Genomic DNA, 24,575 nt, shown 5'->3' on the forward strand with positions numbered 1-24,575 from the left:
TTGAACCTCAAAGTCTACTATCAAGAGATAATTATTGTCTGCCCCCCATTGTCTGAACTCCCCCCATAATTTCCCACAGGTGTGAAAATTTAAATCTATAAATGAAGAAAAAGATGCTTAAAACCCATAATTTTGTGCAAGTGTGAAAATTTAATCAGATAAAATTCGAAAAAATGCTTAAAAATAAACATTTATATTATCCATTGAAATTATAAAAAAGTTAAAAGCAAATTCTGCCAAGCCTAACTATAGTTTTGATCAGTGCTAATCCTTCTAAGCCTAACTATAGTGAGTTATCCCTTTGTATCTTAAATAATTTGTTTGCCTGCTTGCTTTCAATAATGTATGGCTTTCATTTTGGTCTTCATCACTATTAGATGGCTATGAAAGCAAAACAACCCAGAATTTATTACAGTTTGCAAACACTGAAATAATAGTGTCTTGCCAGAATCCAGTTTTATTTTACCCATGCATCCTACTGTCTGTTGATTGTTAAGAAAGTGCTTTTTGCTACAAGAAAGTAAGCATCTTGTTACAGTGGTTCCATAGTTCTGGAGAAAGGAATACTGATCTGTAATGTTTAGATTGCTTTAAATGAATGCAATCAACTTGAAATCTGAACTTTTTTTTTCAAACAAACAAACAAGTTTCAAGTTGGTTCAGATCATACAACTGCTTCTGAGTCCTCTGGTTTTAATACTGCATTTTCCAAAACATCTTTCTCTCCCCTGTTGTGTGAATGGTCCATACAAATAGGGGAACTGACTGACTATAGAGGGGAAACAGTAGAACAGAATTCATCCAGAGAGAGCCTACTGCAAAGCTACTGAAGCCACTAAAAGAGTCTTATCTATCCATCTTAGGTCCTTATAAGGCTCCATCATCATAGTGTTGGAGGGCCTGATAATTTTTAATGTATTTATTCTCACAAAATCCCTGTGAGGTAGGGCAGTGCTATTTTACAGATGGGGAATTGAGGCACACTGAGGCTAAGTGACTTTCCCGAAGTCACACAGGTTACCATTAACTTAATTGGGCTGTGGATCAGATACAAAGTGTGATGAGGGGGTTGGGGTTCAGGAAGAGGATCCAGGCTGGGGCCAAGGGATTTGGAGTGCAGGAGCATGTTCAGGGTTGGGGCAGGGGGTTGGGGTGTGGGAGGAGGTATGGGGATGCAGGGTCTGGGAGGGAGTTAGGGTGCGGGGGGGGGTTCCGACTTGGGGCAGGGGAGTTGGGGTGCAGGCTCCGGTCGAGCGGCGCTTACCTCAGGCGGCTCCTGGTCAGTGGCACAGAGGGGCTAAGGCAGGCTCCCTGCCTGTTGGGGCTCCACGCTGCTCCCAGAAGCGGCTGCCATGTTCAGCCCCTAGGCGGAGGGGCGAGGGGGCTCTGCATAGTGCATGCTGCCTGCGCCCACAGGCGCTGCCCCCACAGCTCCCATTGGCCACGATTCCCGGCCAATGGGAGTTGCGGAGCCGGCGCTGGGGGCAGCACGCAGAGCTTCCCTGATCACCCCTGCTCCTAGGGGCCACAGGGACATGCTGGGAGTGGCACAGAGCCAACCAGACTTCTGGCAACCTGGTGAGCTGGCGCTGGTGGCTCAAGCCCTGTGGAGGGAGGGGGGAGAGGGCGCCAAGGCTTGGGCTTCCAGCCTGCGGCACGGAGACTTGCCATGGGCCAGATGAAATGAAGCAGCGGGCCAGATCCCGCCACAGGTTCCCCACCCCAATCTAGTCTAACCTACACACCACAGGCCAGTGATCTTCACCGAGTAATTCCTGCCTCAAGCCTATATCTTGTGGTTGGACTAGAGCATACTTGTTAGAAAGACATCCAATCTTGCCTTAAAGACGTCAAGTGATGGTGAATCTATCACAACACTAGGTAACTTGATCCAATGGTTAATTACACTCACTGTTCTAAATGTGCACCTTATTTCTAGCGTGTATTTATCTAGCTTCAGCTTCCAACCACTGGGCAATATTATGCCTGTGTCACATTTAAGAGCCCCATGCTATCAGAACTTCTCCCCATGTAGCTCTATATATACCATAGATTAGATAGAGTGAGCTTCTTAAGTCTTCCACTGTAAGGCAAGTTTTCCAGACCTCAAATCATTCTTGTAGCTCTTTTCTGAACTCTTTCCAATTTTTCAACACCCTTTTGGAGTGTAGAGATCAGACCTGGACAGACTATTCTAGTAGCAGTCTCACCAGTGCTGTTCATAAGAACATAAGAAAGGCCATACTGGTTCAGACCAAAGGTCCATCTAGCCCATTACCCGACAGTGGCCAATGTCAGGTGCTCCAGAGGGAATGAACAGAACAGATAATCATCAAGTGATCCATCCCCTGTCGCCCATTCCCAGCTTCTAGCAAACGTATGTATACATAAGTTATATCAACTTTCTATTTGATTTCTCCCTGGTTATACATCCAAGAATTGCATTAGCCAGTTTAGCCACAGTAAAACACAGGGAGCTCATATTCAGTTAGTTATTCATCATGACCCCCTAGGTCCATTTCAGAGTCACTGCTTCCAAAACAGAGTCCCCAATCCTGGAACTGACCTATATGTGTTGTATGTTGTTCAAATGAACTCATCTTACCAAGTGATCTAGACTGCTCTGTATAACTGACCTATCCTTATCATTATTTACCACTTTACCTATTTTCATATCACCTGCACACTTTGCCAGCAAAGATTTAATATTTTCTTCTAGATCGTTGATAAACATACAAAATAGCATTACACCAAGAACAGATCCCTGTGGGAGCCCACTAGAAACACCTGCTTTGGATGATAATTCCCCATTTTCAATTATTTTTTGAGGTTTATCAATTAGCCAGTTTTTAATCCATTCAATATGTGATATATTGATTTTGTATAATGCTAATTTTTTAATCAGAATGTTATGCGAAACTAAATCAAACACCTTACAGAAGTCTAAATCCATACTATGCCAATACAACAAGGAGTCCAGTGGCACCTTAAAGACTAACAAATTTATTTGGGTAAAAGACCTCACTTCTTCAGATGGCCATGCATCTGAAGAAGTGAGGTCTTTTACCCACGAAAGCTTATGGCCTAATAAATCTGTTAGTCTTTAAGGTGCCACCGGACTCCTTGTTATTTTTGTGGATACAGACTAACATGGCTACCTCCTGATACTATGCCAATACAGTTACCTTTATCAACCATACCTGTAATCTCATCCAAATAAAAAAATTATATAAAATTTCTTGAACAAGACATATTTTCCATAAAATCATGCTTTTATGGGGGAGATGGACAAGGGTAAGGGGGATGCGACCCTGAAAAGTTTGGGGCCCACTCATTTAGAAAGACAAATAACATTATAAATAACTTTATCCTTGTTCACCGCTTCCTTCCTACCACAGGGTGTACATATTTAAATGTTTACTTTACATCTAGCATTCATTCAATCTAGATTTATTTCGTTTGAATACATTACATGACTAACAATATGATCAGCCCCAAAATCCCTGATCTGAACATCCCCAAACTTTCTGAGGTTAAGATCCCAATTGGAACATTGTAGTTTGGCTCTCTTTCTACTCACAATATAGCAAACCAAATGCTGACCTCAGTTAAACATTTATTTTCTTTGGACAGGTGGGATCTGAGCACTTAAGAGTTGAATTTGACTAACAGTGTTCATCTAGCAAATGGGGACATGTACGTAGTCCTGTGATAAATCATAACCAAGGGTATAATGGGATTGCTTTAGAGATATTTGCCCTCAGCCATGCACAGAGAAAGGGCACATGAGAAGTTAAAAGATGCTTCTACTCACATTTATAAACTTATCAGAGCAAGACCAAGAACAGAGAATGATGGCTGATTTCTGTTCACTTATGTGTGACTCATAGTAATACCTAGAATCATCTAGATACAGCACACGGGAAATACATTTCTATTTTGTTTTTGAAATGTCAAAACTGGTATTCTATGATTGCCTTTTTGTCATTGCTTATGCTCAGTTTGATACATGAAGTTTGTCTCCACAGATAATCTAATATCTAAGACTAGTATCTAAAGAGCAGGGTGGGAAAGGAAGAACATCAGTGATGTTGCTGATACCAATGGTTTGTTGGGGAAAAAACATTTTAACAGCAACTGAGAGCTAGACAGTATCAGGAGTAAAAAAAATCAAGCTGAAGATAATGAAATTATACTGCCTATCAAATGTACACCAGTATGTTTTGTATTTGATCATTTATAAGCAGTCACTCTACTTGTAATCACAAAGACACACAGAGCCTCTGTTGACCTAGATTCTGCAAGAAGTCATTTAGATGCTGATTTTCAGAGGTCAACATGCTTTTCTTGACTTCAACAGAACTGAGTGCTCAGTACCTCTGAAAATCGGACTCTAAATTTCTACATCTTTCCTCTTCCCATAGGGCACTGAGTGGAACTACCCCATTACAGAGGGCCCACACATAGCCCTATCCATCTCTTAAGCTTTATAGTCCTGAACCAAAGCCCATTAAAGTCAATGGAAAAACTTGCAATGATTCCAATGGGCTTTGGATCAGGCCCTAAGTGATGAGCTCAAATGAGGTGTAAGTGGAGATAGGGCCTTGTGCTGGCTCTCTCCTCAAAGGTAAATTTCACTCACTGAAGTTGCATCATTTTTCAACATCGACAATAGACAGAAAAATAGATTTCCCTGGGCATGTTTATGTGTGTGTGTCTTGCTGCATGCATGAATAAATAACAGGATAAGTGATGATATGAGATATTATATGATGTGATCTTATATGGCTGAAATGACACTTTTATTATAAACCTCTATTTTTAGTCGCTTTGGGATAAAAAGAGTTTTTCCATGTTAAAACTTGGAACACTTAGCCTCTGAACAATAATCTTAAAAAACAAATTAGAAAAAATGTGATCCATTTGTGTGTAGGAAACTTATGGTTGCCTACACACAAAAAGAGTTATGAATCCATCCCCTTTTCACTAAAAAGAAAAGCATTTTGGAGGTGGAGATGATGGTTCTGGAACTCATAATTCAAAAGCTGCTTTTCCCTCCTTTCTCCCCAAAAAAACAACCCCATAATTATTTAGCCCCAAATGTGGGGGAAACTACTTTGCCAGTTTTGTGATAAATGCATTTCAAAATACATTGTTTAAAAATCACAGTTTACATGAAAAGACATTCATTGTGCATTCTTAAAGTCTGCATTGTCACCCAAGATACACAAGCTGACTTTAAACTGGCAACCATTCACAGATAGTCAACCCTGTTCAAAGAGCTAGTACAAGACCTATGCACCACTTGAGTTCTTATTTAAACCTAAATTTGAGGTCTAACGAGGGATTTAAATGGTGCACAGCCCTTATACTGACCTTCATAGTGATGAATTTTATTTAAAGTACTCGCCCTATGCACAGGGATGAATTTCACCTTCAGAACTGCTGGTTTGATTTCAAAACTCTGTATCAGAATGTTTCTCATCAAAGGCAGAAATGTATCAGAATATCCCTGTTTGGACTATTCAGCTTAGACAGGATGTTATGAATAAGAGTGTATTCAGTGGAGGTATTTAATATAATAGTACAGAGAAGGTAAATCAAACACTCTTATTTACACTTTCTGGTAATACAAGAACAAAGTGATATGCAATGAAATTAAAAGGTAACAAATTTAAATTAGATAAGTTTAGGGCTGAGTCTGACTATATGCGCTTGTTATCAGAATGTTGTTATTAATATTTGTTATACTTTTTTAACCTACATGTACTATGGCTTCACATTATTTATTAATTATTATTATTATTAAACACAATGGGGATACCTCTACTCTTGTGATAAGGGCCTTGGGAAAAATAATGACAAGGAAGTAGTCAAGAACTCAGTCATACATCTCATCCAAAAGATGGTACCTCCTATGGCACAAGATCCCCAGTACCCTGCAGGAATGCACTGGTTCAGTAGTGACTCAGAGGGAAGAGAGCCATCTGTGGGAATCACAGTATCACTTCCTGCAGTAACTGGGTTTTCTTCAGATAATTTCTATGCAAGAACCAACTATACCAAATCCTGCCCTACCTTATGAGATCTAACACTATCACAGCCCCAGGAAATAGTGATGCACCTTTGAGTCTCTGTGACCTGTCCATTTTGCTAAACACAAGGGATGAAATTTCAGCTCAACTTAAGTCAATGGCAAAATTCCCATCGACTTCAATGGGGTGAGGATTTCACCCCAGGCTTTCAACTCTTGTCAATGCTATCTTAATTATAACAATTTAGGCATTTTATTTGCTTCTCTAACTATTACTTTCAACACCACAAATAACAGAGATGGCTTAACAAAACTAGTCAAATTTCTCACCCATGAGCATAACAGATGGTGCATTTCCACAGGTAGGGATTCAGGCAGACACGGCACTCAGAGCACACTCGATGACTGCATCCATTGCACACTGCACCTCTATTCATAACCAGGCCCAAGGATTTCTGACAGCGAGCGCAGGATCTTTCCTGGTATTCATGGCTTACACTTTTTGCCCCCTTCCACCGAAGTTGCTGCAACTGCATTTTCAATTTCCTGTCCCCACCAAGCAAATAAAAATATGTACAATCACAAGCTGATGTTTGTATCCAATAGTGATAATACTTTATGGGTCATATCTTCAAATTGTGGTCTCTATTTTTAAGTTGCCTAAAATCACTTGCATACAGTATTTTTTTGCATTATCACTTGCACATGAAACCCCACTTGTGTGCATAAATGGAGTTCTAATCTAGTACAAATGGTGCTCTACACATGCAAATTATGCACACTTAATAGGAAGTCCAAAAGTATGTATGCAAGTGATCATGTGTTCAAAGCTGTGCACATGCAAATAGAAGCTGGATTTGGTTCCCTTTGCAAATTTGATTCATGAGTGAGAACTGCAAAAACAGCTTCCTCAAATACATGAATCAGCTAAAGGTGAATTTAACTGAATTATGTGTAGACTTAAAATTACCAAAAAAACCCCACATTTTAAACCAAAAAAATTGAAAATTATTGCTTTTACTTACCAGACATAACCTTAGTTCAGAGTTTCTCTGACAAGGATCAGTAACATTAAGAATCCTGTTCCCTGCACTATTTCGTTACATCATAACCCTTCTGCAGGAGACTATACAAAGTTGAACTGAGTAAATACCAAAAAAGTTACTGTATTTGCTCAAATTTAAAAATGAATTTGTTTCAGCTTTGCTTACAACCCATTAGCATTTGCTTTCCACAGACATTTAAGTTTAATCATGCAAATACTTGCAGAAAACAAACTGTAGGGCCCTACATTCAAGTGTGCAAACACAGAGAATTTTAAACTTGCAGGTGTAAATATTAGCAACCCAAATGGCATGTTTTATATGGGGTAGGTTATTGCTTGACAAAGTAGGTTGCAAGGTTCCAAAAAAAACCTTGTCAGAGCCCTAGTATACAGGAAACAAAATAAGCCAGACAAAGATTTAACCTCACCCTTTACAAATCAAATATCTGTGTGAAGGTGCTGAGAGAGAATTAAATTTAAACTCTTAATTCAGCCAATAAAACCCTCTGATGATGACAGGAAATTGCACACTAGTAAATGCAATGCACTTGGCATAAAATTTATATGGGATGGGACACTGCTTCTCTCAGCATTGGGAAGAGGTTCCCAAAACCCCTTGTGAGAATCCTGGAACAGATGAAATGACATAAATCAGTCAAAGACCTGAACTCATTCTTTGTAACTGGGACAATGCATGTGCACCTGTGAATGTGATGGGAGAGAATTAACTATAAACTCTTCACTGAGGGAGTAACCCTTGTGATAGCCTGATTTTTTTTTTAGGAATGCTAGAAGCTAAATTCATTCAGTAGTTTATTCAATGCATGGTATTTGTTCAGTGGATATTGATGGATAGTGAGCCACTAGCATGTTAAAGCCATGACACACTGGATACCTCTTAGTTTTCCCAACTAGAAAGAAGATACTAGTTAACAGCAGACAAGAGAAGGAATAAGATTAGAGAGGAAAGCAAAGAGAAATGGTGGCATAGTACAAAAAAGGCAAATACCTTATCCTTTCCTCATCCACTTTTCTCACCATCTGGTCACGGTACAGGACCTGTAAAACTGTCTCTCGTTCCAATTCCTTAAGGAAGTTCAGATTCAGTTCACGGGTCATTTTCCCCACACTTCACTTCCTTTGGAGACCCCTGCACTATACACAGTTCTACTATATCCAAGCTGACAGATATTACTGTTGTCTGGAGTATAATATAGCACTCAGGAGGTCTATGAGTTCTTTTAAGTGCCTGTGCTCTTATTTCATTGGTGATACATTTCTACTGTGTCATACTCTTGAAGAAAAAAAAATGAGAATGTTGATCTCTATGCAAATCATTATTTCCAGAGTGTCTCTGCCCCCTGATGAACAGGTCATTTAGCAGGGTCACAACAGTCTGCTGCCTTTCATATGAAAGTTCTTTTTTTGCTGAGAGTGGCTCCAAAACTGACAATAGCCCAAAGTAAGGTTTTATTTGTAATCACAAGGCTGAGGGAGCCTTCACGCAGGAAAAGGGCATGAAGGAGAGGAAAGCAGCTTGTCTTACTTGACCTCTTGCTTTAGAAATTTCATGGTAGGAAGTAGCTAGAATAAAAATAGTATCTTGTTCAGGACCTAGAGAAAAACAAAGATAAAGTGTTATTTTCCCTCATTTCTTCTTCTTCAACATCTTCCTGCTAGCATCTGGGCATTACTCTGTGAAAAACAAACTTTATTGTATACAAATATACCTTTCATACACTGATTCAGATATGCTGGATTAGCCTGGAGATACTGAATAAGACAGACCATTCTTCAGTCAGCATTGCCATCATACATACCCACATGTTCCATTAATCCTTAGCCTTCTGCATTAATAGCTTGGAGAAGAATAATTTTTGTGTTGTGCTGATAATGCAAAAAAAATCAATCAATAAAAGTAGCTGCCAAGAAAATTCAGAGGCTGGCCCTATGGCCTCATGACTTGAAGACATATTGGTTATGATATGTGCTCCTTAGCTGATTAGTGGCTGTACTAATCATCTTCTAGAAGTGACAAAGCATTAAAAACTTGTAATAAAAGGAGAAAGAAACAACTCTAAGGGGTGTTGCTTTATCAATTATTCATAGGTTTTAATAGCTAATGGGCCTGCCATCTGAATCACATCTAGCTTCTTTCTGTAGAGGCTAGATAAAAGGTTTCGTGCACAGCAGTGCTGCTATCTTTGTTAAATACACACAAAAACAAAAAGTCAAGAGGATACAGTTTTATTTCTAGCATTGTGCACAAATAGTTCCTCATCCCAAACTGATGAGTTACTTATGTGCAAACATACAAGAAGCAGGAAAATACAGAAAGAGAAATGGATGAATGTGACACAGAGACCCTTTTTTCTCACCTCAGACCTGACAAACTCACTACACCAAAGATGTGTCTTACATGTCTTATTCATTAAAAAATAGTATGTAAGGTATCTAAAGAAAGCTCCTAATTTGTCAAGACTCATAATCTCATTGCAATATATATGTACAGGTAATATTTATGGAATAATGTATTTATATGGAAAATAGGCTTTATGGACTTCGAGTAAAAATTAGTCACCAGGGGTAATATGTCTCCATGCTGACCCAGTCAAGCAAGAGGGAGTTATCATCCCTCCTTAGTCAGCCATCGAGGTAATGCAAGGTTCTATTGTCTACCCTTGCCACACCCCAGAACAGAGGTGGGCAAACTACAGCCCACGGGCCACATCCGGCCCACGGGAGCCTCCTGCCTGGCCTCTGAGCTCCTGGCCAGGGAGGCTCGCCCCCGGCCCCTCCCCTGCTGTTCCCCCTCCCCCGCAGCCTCAGCTCACTGCGCTGTCGGGCAATGCTCTGGGCGGCAGGGCTGGGAGCTCCTGGGGTAGCGCAGCTGCAGAGCCCAGCCTGACCTGGTGTTCTGTGCTGCGTGGTGGCATAGTTGGCTCCAGCCGGGCGGCGCGGCTGCTTGTCCTGGTATTCTGGGCAGCGCGTCTGTAGCGCCGCCAGCCACCGGTGCTCCAGGCAGCGCGGTAAGGGGGCAGGGAGCAGGGGGGGTTGAATAGAGAGCAGGGGAGTTCAGGGTGGTGGTCAGGGGGTGGGGCTGTGGATAGGGGTCGGGGCAGTCAGAGGGTGGGGAATAGGGGGGTTGAATGGGGACAGGGGTTCCAGGGGGGCAGTCAGGAAGGAGGGGGGGTTGGATGGGGCGGCAGGGGGCAGTCAGGGGCAGCTGTTCCGGGGGTGGACAGGAAGAAGGGGTGGTTGGATGGGACAGAAGTCCGGGGGGGGGGGGGGGCGGGGGGCAGGAGGGGGGGGGGGGCGGATAGGGGGCGGGGGACGAGCCACGCCTGGCTGTTTGGGGAGGTCCCCTAACCGTCCCTCCATAAAATTTCCGAAACCCGATGCAGCCATCAGACCAAAAACTTTGCCCACCCCTGCCCCAGGACAATCAATAGAAAACCATCAAAGACAATTGCAAATGATTGGAACCACTTGGAGGTGAAAATGAACATTATAGGAGGCAGGAAATCGCTCTGGGTATGAATAAAGACAAAAGATTGCTTTACTTTAAGAGAAGCAATGTCTATACTATAGCCTATGTCAGCAAAATTTATATTGCTCGGGGTGGGGGTGGAATCCACACCTCCACCCTGAGCGACATAAGTTACGGAGACATAAGCACTCATGTGCACAATGCATGTCAGGGGGAGAGCTTCTCCCGCCGACATAGCTTCGGCCGCTCTCGGAGGTGGTTTTTTTATGCTGACGGGAGAGCTCTCTGCCGTTGACATAAAGCATCTTCACCAGATGCGCCACTGCAGTGCTGTACATATAGAGATAACCAGAGTGTAAGGGAAAGCACTCTGTATCCATTCATTGAGGAAAACCCCTGGGAGAGAAGGGTGCTTTCAGGAGCATTTGAATGCTGGCTCTTCTGAAACTAGCCAGCTCTGCAACTGACTAAACTTTGGGGGTGAAATCTACTTTATTAGCTAAGAAAAGTAACTATTAATAAGTGAAGACCCAGGTTCACATTTTATGATTTTGTTTCGTATTGTAACCACTTTTTCTACCACTCTCTCATTTCTACTTAAATCCCTATTCTTACTTTAACAACAAGGAGTCCGGTGGCACCGTAAAGACTAACAGATTTATTTGTTCACTCCATGCATCTGAAGAAGTGGGTTTTTTGCCCACGAAAGCTTATGCCCAAATAAATCTGTTAGTCTTTAAGGTGCCACCGGACTCCTTGTTGTTTTTGTGGACACAGACTAATACGGCTACCCCCTCATACTATTCTTACTTTAATAAATCTTCTTTTGTTTTATAAGTGCTCTCAAGTGCTGTGTGGTTTACAGGAGCAGTGGTTTAAGGTACAACTGGTAAATTGGGGTATACTGCATCTTTGGGTGCAGAGGATCAGAAATTGCTGAGAGTAATCCGTGTCAGGGGCTGGATATTGCAGGGGAACACTTCAAAGGGACTTGGGTGCACCTATTGCTAATCTGCTAAACTAGGGCTGGCATAGCCCAGAGGAGAATGCTCGAGTGGCTGAAGGGCTGGCACGGTCAGGAAGCTAACATCCAGCAACCACAAGCAAGACTTCCTCTTGCTGGAGGCGGAGGGCAACACGATGATTCACAGTTCTGGGTACCTCAACAACCGTGACAACGAAGTTTAAATAAAAACACGCAAGAACTGCTTTGTATCTATGGGACAAATTCTGTGGTACTTACTTGTACAAAACTCCCACTGAAATCAAAAGGCATTTGCTTGATGAAACTGCAGAAACTGGCTCTATATGTATAGCTTTCAAAAAACTGAACAAAAGAAAAAGTGTGTTATTTTTTAATAATAATGGATATTACTGTAGCACCTGCAAAAGGAAAACTGTTATTGAATCACATTCAGAACGTTTGCATATCTTACAAAATCATACTGTTTCTATTACGTTATAAAGTCTATATTTGGGTTGGTATGACCTATTCAGGAGGGTTAAAAGCAGACCAGTTTTGACGCACCTCTATTATTAAAAGGCAATAAAATAAAAATTAGTTTTAAGATAAAGTCTTGAGTGTTTAATCTAAGTATTATAACAATCTTAGGGTTCATTAAACAACAAACCAAATGAATGATAAAGGAACAAAACTTTATTAAAACAAACTGGAGAGCATCTCTGATGAACTGCACACTGCCATGTGGTGTTCCCAACCACTGCCTCGAGGGCACATCTCCAAATTCCTACTGTCCCTTATGAGGGATCGTCTCTAAATTGTAATCTTCTACAAACATATCTCTGTATCTTCCCTGTTAAAGAAAAACAAATTAACTCATATATAACGGCTAACAACTATCTAATAACACATGCATTAAATTCTAAACCCCATCTAGTACATTTCCATAAACCCAGTGTGTCAACTACCTAGAGAGGACAGATTACTAGCACATCACTCTCCAATGAATCTTTACCACTCACTTTCCTCAAATACCCTTTCTCCAGGCAGGTTAGCAAGTCTCTATGAGTCTTCCAGGATGTTTAATCTCACACTCTGATCTTCTGAGGATCAGCCTTTCATTAGAGTCTGAGTTGTTCTCTTGTTCCTTGACAGTTGCTCTTTTGTGAGTTGATGATAAAGGATCAGTCACATGGGAAATGCCAGAGTCCACATCAGCTGTCAATGTGTTGGAACCTTCTGAGATTAATCGTACATCCCTTCAATTATGTCAAAATGTGTCCATCTGGTCTGTCTGGACTACATAAAACCTTGGATGTAGCTGTTCTTTAATGGCACCCCTTTGGCCCCAAGTATTAGAGGTGTGATTCCTCAGGCGCACACTAATACCTGGGTTAAGAGATGGGATGATATGGGCCCTTTTGTCAAAATAATATTTCTTCTTCCACTTCTAATTTCCTTTCATCTTCTCTATGGTAGCACTGTTATGAGATTTCAACAGATCATCGGTAATTGGTAAATTAGATCTGATCTTTCTTCCCATTAACAACAGAGCTAGAGAAAAGCCATTCTCCAGGGGTGTACTTTGGTAACCAATAATGCTTTATGCAAATCACCCCCACTGTCAAAAACCTTTTTCATAAGATTCTTTACTGTCTGTATAAACATTTCCTAAGCTCCATTTGATTGGGATTTTCATCACAAAACATCAAGTCCAAATTATCCCCAATCTCTGGCAATTTGCTTAAAATCTGCACTGGAAAATTGCGGCCCATTATTGCTAAAGACTTCATCTGGAGTTCCCTGTTTGGAAAAGATCCTCTTCAAGTCAGCTATCACTGACTTATTATTAGTACTGTGCAGTGTGCACATTTCTGGATACAGAGAATAATAATTTGTGACTATTAAATAATACTTTGATTGTCAGATAAATAAGTTATACCAACCTTCTAATAAGGCCTTTGTGGAACTGGATGCATTTGACTTTTCTGCATTTGGGATCTGCAGCATTTTTCAAAATGACTATTTCCCCCACATTTATGACAATATCCTAAAGGCAATACACTGTTTGAGGCCATGCTATGATCCACAGCTTCCACATGAGCATGTGTAACCAGTCTTCCCCCTAGCAATGGTTTTCATAGGTGGTTCCACTCTTTGATTTGACCTATTCTGGTTATATTCTTTTGTACTTAGTACTTGGATAACCCTTTCTGGTGAATTCAGCTCTTTGGCATGTTGTTTCACAGTTTCTGCTGCCCTGCATATTTGGAGAGCTTTTTCTGACGTTAAGTCTCCTTCATGTAGAAGTCTCTCTCTTAACACATTGTCTTTAATGCTACAAATGAGTCTATTTCTGACCAGAGACTCTGTCAGCTCACCAAAGTCACAGGTTTTACTGAGTTTCCTTAATTTTGTAACATATTGCTCTATGGTGTCATCAATTTTTTTCCATGCATGTAAAGAATGTGTCTCTCTTAAATGTTTCATTCCTTTTTGGCATGCAATGTATCTAAAGTTTAGTCAGTATCTTGCTCAACTTCATGCTTTCATCTTCTTCAAACATAGAGTTGCTATAAATATCCAATGCTTCCTCCCCCGCAACATACAAAAAGATTGACGATTTCACTTTATCATTTTTTTTCTTTGCCCCGATGGCTGCTAAATACAATTCAAATCTCTGTCTGATATTTTTTTCAGTTCTCTGCAACATTGCCTGACAATTGCAGACTGGATGGAGGTTGCAACACATCCATTTCTGGCTCCCCCCCACTTCTTAAGCTAGTCAAGCTTCTATTGTGCTCACCAAATACATGCAAAAGCCTCTGTGCCTGGTGCTCCACGTGCTTCTCTTGTGCCTCCCTTTGTCTCTGCTTTCAGTTGCAAACACAGGAGTTAACTTCAAAATCACTGCAGTTTCCTTCTTTTTCAACACTTCTGACACCATGTAACTATCTTGGGGTTCATTAAAGAGCAAACCAAATGAATGAGAAAGGAATAAAACTTTAACAAAACAAACTAGAGAGCATAACTGGTGAACTGCAGCACACAGCCATGCCATGCAATACTCTCAACCCTCACCTCCAGGGCACATCTCCCAAATTCCTACGTTCATAATACTATCCCTTATGAGGGAGTGTCTCTAAATTATCATGTTCTACAAACATATTTCTACAGGTATTAAATACACAGGGCCAGATCTTTCACTAGTATGGACGGGTGTAGCTTTATTGAAGTCAATGAAATTACACTGATTTACACCAACTGAAGATCTGACTCATTATCTGTATGTTTTGTTTTAAGTACCAGACACTCCACGTTACCAATTTATTTGCAGATATCTACAGCCATTTTATTGTTTTATATGTGTGTTTTACATCCAAACTGTCAAGGATGGGCAGCAGGTATCATAGGCTGGAGGAGGCTGTGCCTCCCAAAACAGCAACGCGTGGCCCCACCCATGCTCTGCTCCCAGCCCCTCCCTCCTGCTTCACGCTCCACTGCCATGGCTGGAGTCCAGTCTCCCTCTGGGGAGGGGCTTGGGCCGCATCGCCCTCCCGGTGCTACAGGGCTGGAGGGGGGGAGGGGAGCAAGCCTGGGACAGGGGCCAGTGGCTGTGGTGGGGGCTCTGGGCTCCAGTGGGGGTGTGCGGAAGAGGCGGGGCCTTGGGTGGAAGGGGCAGGGCTGAGGGCTAGCCAGCAGTTCACGCATCACCTATGCTGTCAGGCTAGCTCAACTTTATCCACCTAATTTTGCAAAAGAAGGCAGGAGGAGATGCTGCTTTTTATATCCAGACAGGAGCTGTGTATATGCTCCTGCATTCTTTTGATAAAATTCTTTGATGACAAAAAACTGACAGATTTTCACATAGAAAACTGTTGAAGAAAAAAAAAGATATAACATGAATTTCCGGTGGAAACAGAGGAGGCAATGATATGAACAATCGTATTTTATTTCCTCACCAATTGCATTTTACAGGAAGTTACTAAAACACATTTAAAGCCACATAAAGCAGTTATGCATTCTCACAACATAGGCCATTTTCAAAGACATGCACAACCACTGCTCAAGTTGATCTTTCACTACCATCATTTCTTTAAGGCTCTTCTCTTTTGGAGTCTGATCCTGCCAGGTACTGAATCCCCCTTGAGTGGTGCTGAGAGCCCTCAACTCCCACTGAAGTCAGGAGGCACTTTGCAGGCGGCATGCAGCACCACACAGCATCAGGCCCCAGGAGAATCTGTGAGCAGTGCCTTCTATTTCTCTAGGATTGATTTGAAAAGCTAATATTGGTACAATGTCCTCAATAAATCTGAAGGCAAAAATTCGGAGGCATGTCATTTGGAGACTAGCAAATTCCACAGAAGTAATTAGCAGTGGGACCAAGCAAAACCCATCTCAAAGGATTAATATTAATACACTGCTAATAACAGCAACACCTACAGTTATCAAATAAATAAATGAATAGTTATGTTATTTCCCAGCCCCTCCATATTCTTAAAAACAAAAGGGTTTTCCCCCCGGTCTACAAAATGCCACACACAGAATTAAAGATTTCAGGCCCATTTTGTGAAACAGCTTTTTGACAGCAGCTATTTCTGAACAGTACATAACAAGCTGATAATGGGGAGCAGAGAGAATCCTTTTTAGAGATTCACAGAATAGTTTATTTGTACACAAATAGTGATATTTTCAAGGATTTGTATTGGTACAAATATAAAATAATAATGGGCCAAATTCTGACTAAATTCCCATTTAAGTACATGGGAGTTTAGCCTGAATAAAGACAGAGGCCCAGATCCTCAGAGGTATTTAGGCTTCTAATTTTTCCACTGAATTCCATGCAAGTTGGGAGCCTAGATATCTTTGTGGATCTGAGCCTCAGCAAACACTTGAATAAAGACATTCGGAGATGGCCCAAAATGAGTACTTAGAATACCAACATTCAGAAACAATGGATTTGCTGCTGCTATTCAAATTCTGTGCACAGTAAAAATTTAAAAATGGGGCAATTGTGCATTCAGTTCTGATCTCCTGAGATCTAAATGATAACATCTGGCAACATTTAAAACATACAGAACCAAACTATGGCTAGGCCTGCATGGGAATCAAACAGAGCAGAAAGGGCCCGGAATCATTTTCCTCCCTATGCCCCTATGCAGGTGTCAGCCACAGTCCCAGTTCTTGCATTCTGAGAGGTTCTGGAGTCTAGTGCAGTGGTAGCACCAGACTTCCCAAAAGGGGTCAGGGTTAGCGAGGCATGGCCAAGCTGAATTAGTACAGGGGGAGTGCCTGTTGCACCTAGCCCAGTGAGCCAAAATGCCTCTGGTGACTCGCACTGTCATGCAACCCCACCCCACAAATACAGACTGTGGCTTAAAAGCCACAACACAGCCAATAGCTTTACACAGCTTGGATGGAGGTTTGCCTGAATCATAGAAATGTAGGGCTGGAAGGAACTTTATACAAGAGTTTATATAATCCATCCCCCTGTGCTGAGACGGTACTATGAACACCTTGACCATCCCTGACAGATGTCTGTTTAATCTGTTCTTAAAAACCTCCTATGATGCAGATTCCACAACCTCCCTTAGTAGCCTCTTCGAGTGCTTAACTATACGTATATTTGAAAAGCTTTTCTTAATATCTAACCTAAATCGCCCTTGCTGCTGATTAAGCCCATTACTTCTTGTCCTACCTTCAATGGACATGCAGAACAATTGATCACCATCCTCTTTAGAACAGCTCTTAACATATTTGAAGACTGTTGTCAGGTCCCCCCTCAGTCTTCTTTTTTCTAAGACTAAATGTACACGTTTTTCAAACTTTTACAAAATCTGTATTGTGTTATACTTATGACTATTTTTCCCTACTCGTGAAAAGACAGAGTCAGACAATCTTTGTTGCTCTGGCAATTTTCTTGTTTTTTATTGTTCAATTATGTGTAAGCAGGGTCTGAATGAACTCTCCCCTGACGTCTGGTGATCAGTGGGGGAAGAGGATTTCAGAAGCCAATCTTGTTTGCATGGACACACCCTCTTGGTCTAGCTGTGCAGCATGATGGGAATGCTTTGCCCAAATGATCACTTTCGGCTGGTGTTGGATCACAAGTCACCTTTTTATTGGGGAGCAGGGGTAATAAAGGGTTGTCATCCCTGTTGTGTGAATCAAGGGCAGCAGAACTGTGTGTGGCATACCCTGATTGAGGGACTCACCCTCAACTGAACTGCAGGGGTGTCAAAACCCAGTGGAATTGAGAGAGGGTGGGGATAGATGTTTGTACCTGGTGATATGGGTGTTGCCTAAGGCAGTGGTTTTCAATTTTTTTTTCTGGTGATCCAGTTGAAGAAAATTGTTGAAGCCCGCGACCCAACAAAGCTGGGGATGAGGGGTTTGGGGTGTGGGAGGGGCTCAGGGCTGGGGCAGAGGGTTAGGGCTCGGGGCTGGGGGTGCAAGCTTTGGGATGGGGCTGGGGATGAAAGGTTTGGTGTGCAGGAAGGGGCTCTAGGTTTGGGGGGGATCAGGGCTGGGGCAGGGGGTTGGGGTGCAGGCTCTGGAGTGGGGGCAGGGATGAAAGGTTTGGGGGGCAGAAAAGGGCTCCGGGTTTGGGGGGGGGGCTCAGGGCTGGGGCAGAGGATTGGGGCACGGGGTTGGAGCACGAGCTTATCTGGTCAGCGGTGCAGCGGGGGTGCTAAGGCAGGCTTCCTGCCTCTCCTGGCACCACAGACCGCGCTGCACCCTGGAATCAGCCAGCAGCAGGTCCAGCTCCCAGGTGGAGGCGCGCAAGCAGCTCTGCATGGCTGTCGCCCACAGGCATCCTCCCCCCCACCGGCCAGCTCCCAATGGCTGGTTCCCAGCTAATGGAAGTGCGGAGCTGGTGCTTGGGGTGAAGGCAGTGCACGGAGCCCCGTGGCCCACTCCTGCTGAGGAGCCAGATCTGCTGCTGGCCGCTTCTGCAGTGTGGTGTCAGAACAGGTAGGGACTAGCCTGCCTTAGCCAGGCAGCACTGCTGATGGGACTTTTAACAGCCCAGTCAGCAGTGCTGACCAGAGCCACCACGACCCAATGGCTTACATTCCGCAACCCAGTGCTGGGTCGCGACCCGCAGTTTAAAAACCACAGGCCTAAAGGTCCTAGAGATCACTTGACCTGCCCCCTCTCCACTGTGTACTGACAGAGCTGATTAAAGCTCAATTGAGAGTTGTGGTGAGGCGGTGTGGGTCCCCGCTGCCCCAGAGAGAGATGAGCCCCTACGGACACCAGTGTGGGTGGAGCCTGGGGGCTCTGAGCCTGCCCCCCAGAGGATCAGGCATGGCACAGGAAGTATAAAGGCCCGACCCCAGAGCTCACTGGGAGAGCAGCTGCCGGGGAGACCAGACGACTCCGGCCTACCTCCCAGTTGGGAAGCCACAGCAACCTGCGGCGGACCCAAGGGCTGGCCGGGCCTGCCCCAGGCCAGCTACCCGGAGGAGTTGCCGAGCCTGCCCCAGGCCAGCTACCCAGAGGAGTGACTGAGCCTGCCCTGCACCAGTGATCCTGAGGAACCCATGGTGTTGGACCCCACTGAGGACACCACCCTGACCCAGGTACCTCAAGAGGGGGAGTCAGGAAGTAGCCTGGGGACAGACGACCCTAGTCTGTCTACAACACTCATAGAATAGAATATCGGGGTTGGAAGGGACCTCAGGAGATCATCTAGTCCAGGGGTAGGCAACCTATGGCACGCGTGCCGAAGGCGGCACGCAAGCTGATTTTCAGTGGCATGCACATTGCCCGGGTCCTGGCCACCGGTCTGGGGGGCTCTGAATTTAATTTAATTTTAAATGAAGCTTCTTAAACATTTTAAAAACCTTATTTACTTTACATACAACAATAGTTTAGTTATATAGTATAGACTTATAGAAAGAGACCTTCTAAAAACGTTAAAATGTATTACTGGCACACGAAACCTTAAATTAGAGTGAATAAATGAAGATTCGGCACACCACTTCTGAAAGGTGCCAACCCCTGATCTAGTCCAACCCCCTGCTCAAAACAGGACCAATCCCCAATTAAATCATCCAACCAATTTTTGCCCCATATCCCTAAATGGCCCCCTCAAGGGTTGAACTCACAACCCTGGGTTTAACAGACCAATGCTCAAACCACTGAGCTATCCCTCCCGCCCTGAATGCATGTCAGTGTGTTGCAGCCAGGATCCCCACTGACACAGCAGTGGGTCTTCTGCCACTGCTAGGGCCCTGGGCTGGGACGCAGTGGAGTGGGAGGGCCTGCGTCCCCCCCTGCCACCCAACCCGTGGGTGGTAGTCTCCCCCTCCCAGGCCTTCGGACCCAGGACCTGGGCTCACTGTTGATAAACTGTTATTGCTTAGCCCCTTCCTGAGAGCCTGAGCACCTGACTCACCATTGCCCCGCCCTGACCTAGGGCCTGGGCTTACGACTAACTGTGTTGTTTCTGCCCTCACAAAGGCCGCGGAGGAAGACTCCCGCGGCCGGACTAATTCCCTGCTAGACGTCCTCCCAAGCTTAGTGAGGCGGTGGGGGTCCCTGCCACCCCAGAGAGAGACGAGCCCCATCTAACCTCATTACACATGGTGGAGAATGTGGGCATGATCCCTCGACCCCTGTGAGAAGGGGTCTGGGGGGACCATACCCCAGAAAGAGCCATGGATATGGACAAACTTATCAAGCTCCTGACTGAGAGCCAGCAGCAGCAGCAGGCAGCCCAGTTCCAGCAGCAGCTCATCCAGCAGCAGCAACTGGTTCGGGACCTGGGGGTTCAGAACCAGGAACACCAGCGCAATGCCTGCAGCAGCTGGTGACAATACTGCCTCGCCCCGCTGAGTTCCAGCTGGGAGACACAGCTGGGTCATCCTGCACCATGGCGCCGGTGCGGCTGACAAAGATGGGACCCAACGACGACCCCGAAGCCTTTTTGGTAACTTTTGAAAGGGTGGCACTGGTTGCGGGATGTTCTTGGCTCTGTAATTAACAGGACAACCCAAACGGCGTACAGAGGGCTGTCTACGGAGGATGCAAAGGACTATAGCCAGGTAAAGGCCGCAATCCTGGACGCCTTGGACATCAGCCTGGAAACCTTTCGGCAGCGGTTCTGGAGCCAGACCTACCCCACAGGCGCCAAACCCCAGTTGGTGGCCCAAGAGCTGAGGGAAGCGTGCAAGCGGTGGCTACAGCCAGAGAGGCGAACCGCGGACGAGGTCACAGAGCAAATTATTTTAGAACAGTTTGTCCACATCCTCCCGTCGTGAGGAAGGGCCTGGGTGCTTCGCCATCAGCCAGTGACGCTAGCCACCGCTGTCGCACTGATGGAAGACTTCCTTGCCGAGCCCACCCCGCAGAACCAGAGCGCCCTAACCCCAAAAAGAAATGGGGTGCCCAGACTGAAGCGCTGAGCCTCCCACGCGGGCAAGAGGCTTGCTCGGGGTTTTGGGCCAGATGTCCCAAACTCCCACATTGACAAGGATCCGCGCCCATCGTGCAGGGGGTCCCGAGGACCAGTCGGAGTCCCTCCAGGGGCCTGACGGAAGCCTCCAACTGGGGTGGTCGCCCGGAACTCAGTTTTATGCGGGAAAAAACGGGCACTTGCAGCGTGATTGCACGGAGATGGACTGCAGCTTCGGCCATGTCTGTGTGGGAGAGACCCGGGCCTGGCTGCCACAGGTCCCCAAGATCACGGTTCCAGTAGTTGTTGGGGACCACCCAAATCTGGCCCTGATCGATTCGGGCTGCGGCCAGACACTAATCCGTCAGGCCCTGGGGCCCTGGGCCAACCCCCATCTGGGGACAATCCAGCTGCAATGCATCCACAGCAACGTGCAGCCATACCCCAGTGCCCGGGTCCCACTCACCGTGGCCAGGGTCACACACCGGATGGTCATTGGCCTGGCTCTTTGACTAGCCTATCCAGTGATTCTGGGGTGTGACTGGCTGGCATTTGAGGAGGTCCTCCGCTCGACCCCTGTGCTGGAAGGAGGAGGAGGTCCCAGACCCCAAGCAAGGGACTGAGGAACCAGAGGACCCCCCACCTGGACCGGCTGTCGAATCCCTACTTGACACTGACTTTTGCCGCGATCAAAGAGCAGACCCCACCCTTAGTTGGGCCTACGGACAACTAGCCACTGTCGATGGGGCCGTGTTCCACCGGCGTCACACGAATCAGTGGCCCCGTTTTGAGCTACACCATGACCGTCTTTACAGGGTGGAACGGGATCCCCGCACGAAGGAACCATGGACCCCGCTGCTGGTGCCTCAGTGCCACCGACGAGCAGTGATGAAGCTCGCACATGACATCTCTGCCGCAGGGCACTTGGACCATGAAAAGACCATTGCCCGGATTTTGACGCGGTTCTTCTGGCCCAGCATTCACCAGGTGAGGAATTATTGTAGCTCCTGCCCAGAGTGCCAATTAGCGGCTTCCTCACGGGTGCCTAAGGCCCCTTTGGTTCCCATGCCCATAGTGGAAATGCCATTTGAGCGGGTGGCCATGGACCTGGTGGGCCCGTTCCTGAAAAGTGCTGCGGGATTCCAGTACATGTTGGTCATCGTTGATTATGCCACCCATTTTCCCGAGGCCGTGCCATTGCGGAGTACCACTGCCTGAACCATCGCCAGCGAACTAGTGAAGGTTTTCGCTCGAGTGGGGCTTCCCCGGGAGATCCTAACAGACCAGGGCACCAATTTTACCTCTCGGCTGTTGCAACAGGTACACGAGCTTCTGGGAGTTAAACAGTTACGCACCTCCGTCTACCACACACAGACTGACAGGTTGGTGGAACGATTCAATCAGACCCTGAAGGAGATGCTGCGCAAGTTCCCCCCAGAGGAGCTACGCCAGTAGGACCAGCTACTCCTGCCTTTGCTGCTGGCCATCTGCGAGGTACCCCAGTCATCAACAAAATTTTCTTCGTTTGAGCTACTATATGGCCGCCGCCCGTGGGGCCTATTAGACATAATGTGAGAGACATGGGAGCAGTCACCATCTCCGACCTAGGGCCTCCTGAAGTACGTTCTCCAGCTCCAGGAGCACCTCACTCACGCCGGAGCCCTAGTGCACGAAAACTTAAAAGCCATGCAGGAAGTCCAGGCGCGAACCTATAACCAGGAAGCGTGGGTCCAGGCCTTTGAGCCAGGTGATCGGATCCTGCTCCTCCTGCTGTCAAGCGAATCGAAGCTGCTAGCCCGGTGGCAGGGACCCTATGAGGTGACCTGGAAGGTCGGGCCTGTCACCTATGAGGTCCACCAACCTGATCGGCATAAGAAGACCCAGAGATATCACGTGAATCTCTTGAAACCATGGTGGGAGCAGGAGGGCCTGTTAATTAACCCTTACCCACCAGAACCAGAGTTGGGTCCCCGCGCGCCCCTGATGGAGGACCCCGCAGGACCCCAGCTTGGGGACACGCTCACGGAGGAGCAGCGAAAGCAGGCCCAATGTCTCCTGCAGGTTTTCAGGGGAAACTTTATAGCCCTACCTGGTTACACGAACCTGGTCCATCATGCCATCCAGACTGAGCCGGGAAGGGTAATCTGGGAGATGACCAGGCCACTGCCGCACCGAATGTGCCAGGAGGTCGAGGAGGAAGTACAGGCCATGCTAGCCCTAGGAGTCATCAAGCCATCGCAGAGTGAGTGGCACAGTCCGGTGGTATTGGTACCCAAGCCCGATGGAACACGGCGCTTCTGTATAGACTTCTGGCGGGTCAATGTGATCTCGAGGTTTGATGCATATCCTATGCCCCGTGTGGATGAACTGCTCAGACGCCTAGGGGAGGCCTGTTTCATCACAACCCTTGACCTCAGTAAGGGGTTCTGACAGATCCTGCTCGACCCCATCTCTAAGGAGAAGACAGCGTTCGCCACCCCAACGGGACTTTACCAATTTACCCAAATGCCCTTCGGCCTCCATGGAGCCATGGCGACGTACCAATGACTGATGGACTGCCTTCTACGGCCCCATTGAGACTATGCAGCGGCGTACTTGGATGACCACCTGGAGCAGGTAGCAGCGGTCCTGAGATCCCTGCAAAAGGTGGGACTAACGGCCAATCCAAAAAGTGTCGCATTGGATGGTAAGAGGCAACCTACCTCAGATACACCATAGCAGGAGGATGGGTGAAGCCCCTCATTGGGAAGGTTCAAGCATTGGCAGCATGCCTGCCACCCACCATGAAACGTCAAGTGCGACAGTTCCTGGGGCTTGCTGGCTAATATTGGCGATTCATTCCCCAGTTCGCTTCCATTGCAGACCCTTTGACAGGACTTTTGACTAAGGACAGGCCCCGGCGCGTGCCGTGGACTCAAAAATGCAAAGAAGCCTTCCGGACACTCAAAGAGCGCCTCTGCCAGGAGCCGGTCCTATATAGCCAGGACTTCGACCGTGACTTCATCCTCCACACGGATGTCTTGGAGGTGGGGCTTGGGGCAGTCCTGTCCCAGGAAATCAACAGAGAAGACCACCCGGTCTTATATCTCAGCCAGAAATTATTCCCCCACGAGAAGAATTATGCGGTAGTAGAGAAAGAAGCACTCGCAGTGAAATGGGCCTGTGATGCCCTGCGGTACTACTGCCTCGGGGCCACATTTATGCTAGTCACAGACCATGCCCACTCCAGTGGTTAACCAAATGAAAAACAACAACGCTAGGCTAATGCGCTGGTACCTGGCGTTACAGCCCTATGCTTTCACAGTTCTGCATAGGGCCGGCAAAGACCACGCCAATGCGGACTTCCTGTCCCGCGTAGGAGGTATGGAAGAGCCTGGCCCTGACGAGCGGGAGCCAGATTTGATGGTGTGTGTGTGTAGTGAGGCAGTGTGGGTCCCCGTTGCCCCAGAGAGAGACGAGCCCCTACGGACACCAGAGTGGGCGGAGCCCGGGAGCTCTGAGCCCGCCACCCAGAGGGTCAGGCATGGCACAGGAAGTATAAAGGCCCAACCCCAGAGCTCACTGGGAGAGCAGCCGCTGGGGAGACCAGACGCCTCTGGCCTACCTCCCAGTTGGGAAGCCCCAGCGACCTGCGGCGGACCC

General features: G+C 46.0%; 1 protein-coding gene across 1 annotated transcript in view; it reads right to left on the bottom strand.

The window, feature by feature from the left end:
- SYTL3 (synaptotagmin like 3) overlaps positions 1 to 8,490 on the bottom strand; it is a 48,691-nt gene extending 40,201 nt beyond the window's left edge. Inside the window, exons 1-2 of the mRNA XM_026649573.2 lie at positions 8,089 to 8,490; positions 6,365 to 6,580 (exon numbers count right to left, since the gene is read on the bottom strand). Coding sequence (XP_026505358.1) covers positions 6,365 to 6,580; positions 8,089 to 8,198 — 326 coding nt within the window. The 5' untranslated portion in view covers positions 8,199 to 8,490. The remainder of the gene's footprint in view (positions 1 to 6,364; positions 6,581 to 8,088) is intronic.
- Positions 8,491 to 24,575: the final 16,085 nt, after the last annotated feature.

Source organism: Terrapene carolina, unplaced genomic scaffold, assembly GCF_002925995.2.
Source record: "Terrapene carolina triunguis isolate 2854851 unplaced genomic scaffold, T_m_triunguis-2.0 Scaffold85, whole genome shotgun sequence".
In the NCBI taxonomy this organism is placed as follows: domain Eukaryota; kingdom Metazoa; phylum Chordata; order Testudines; family Emydidae; genus Terrapene; species Terrapene triunguis.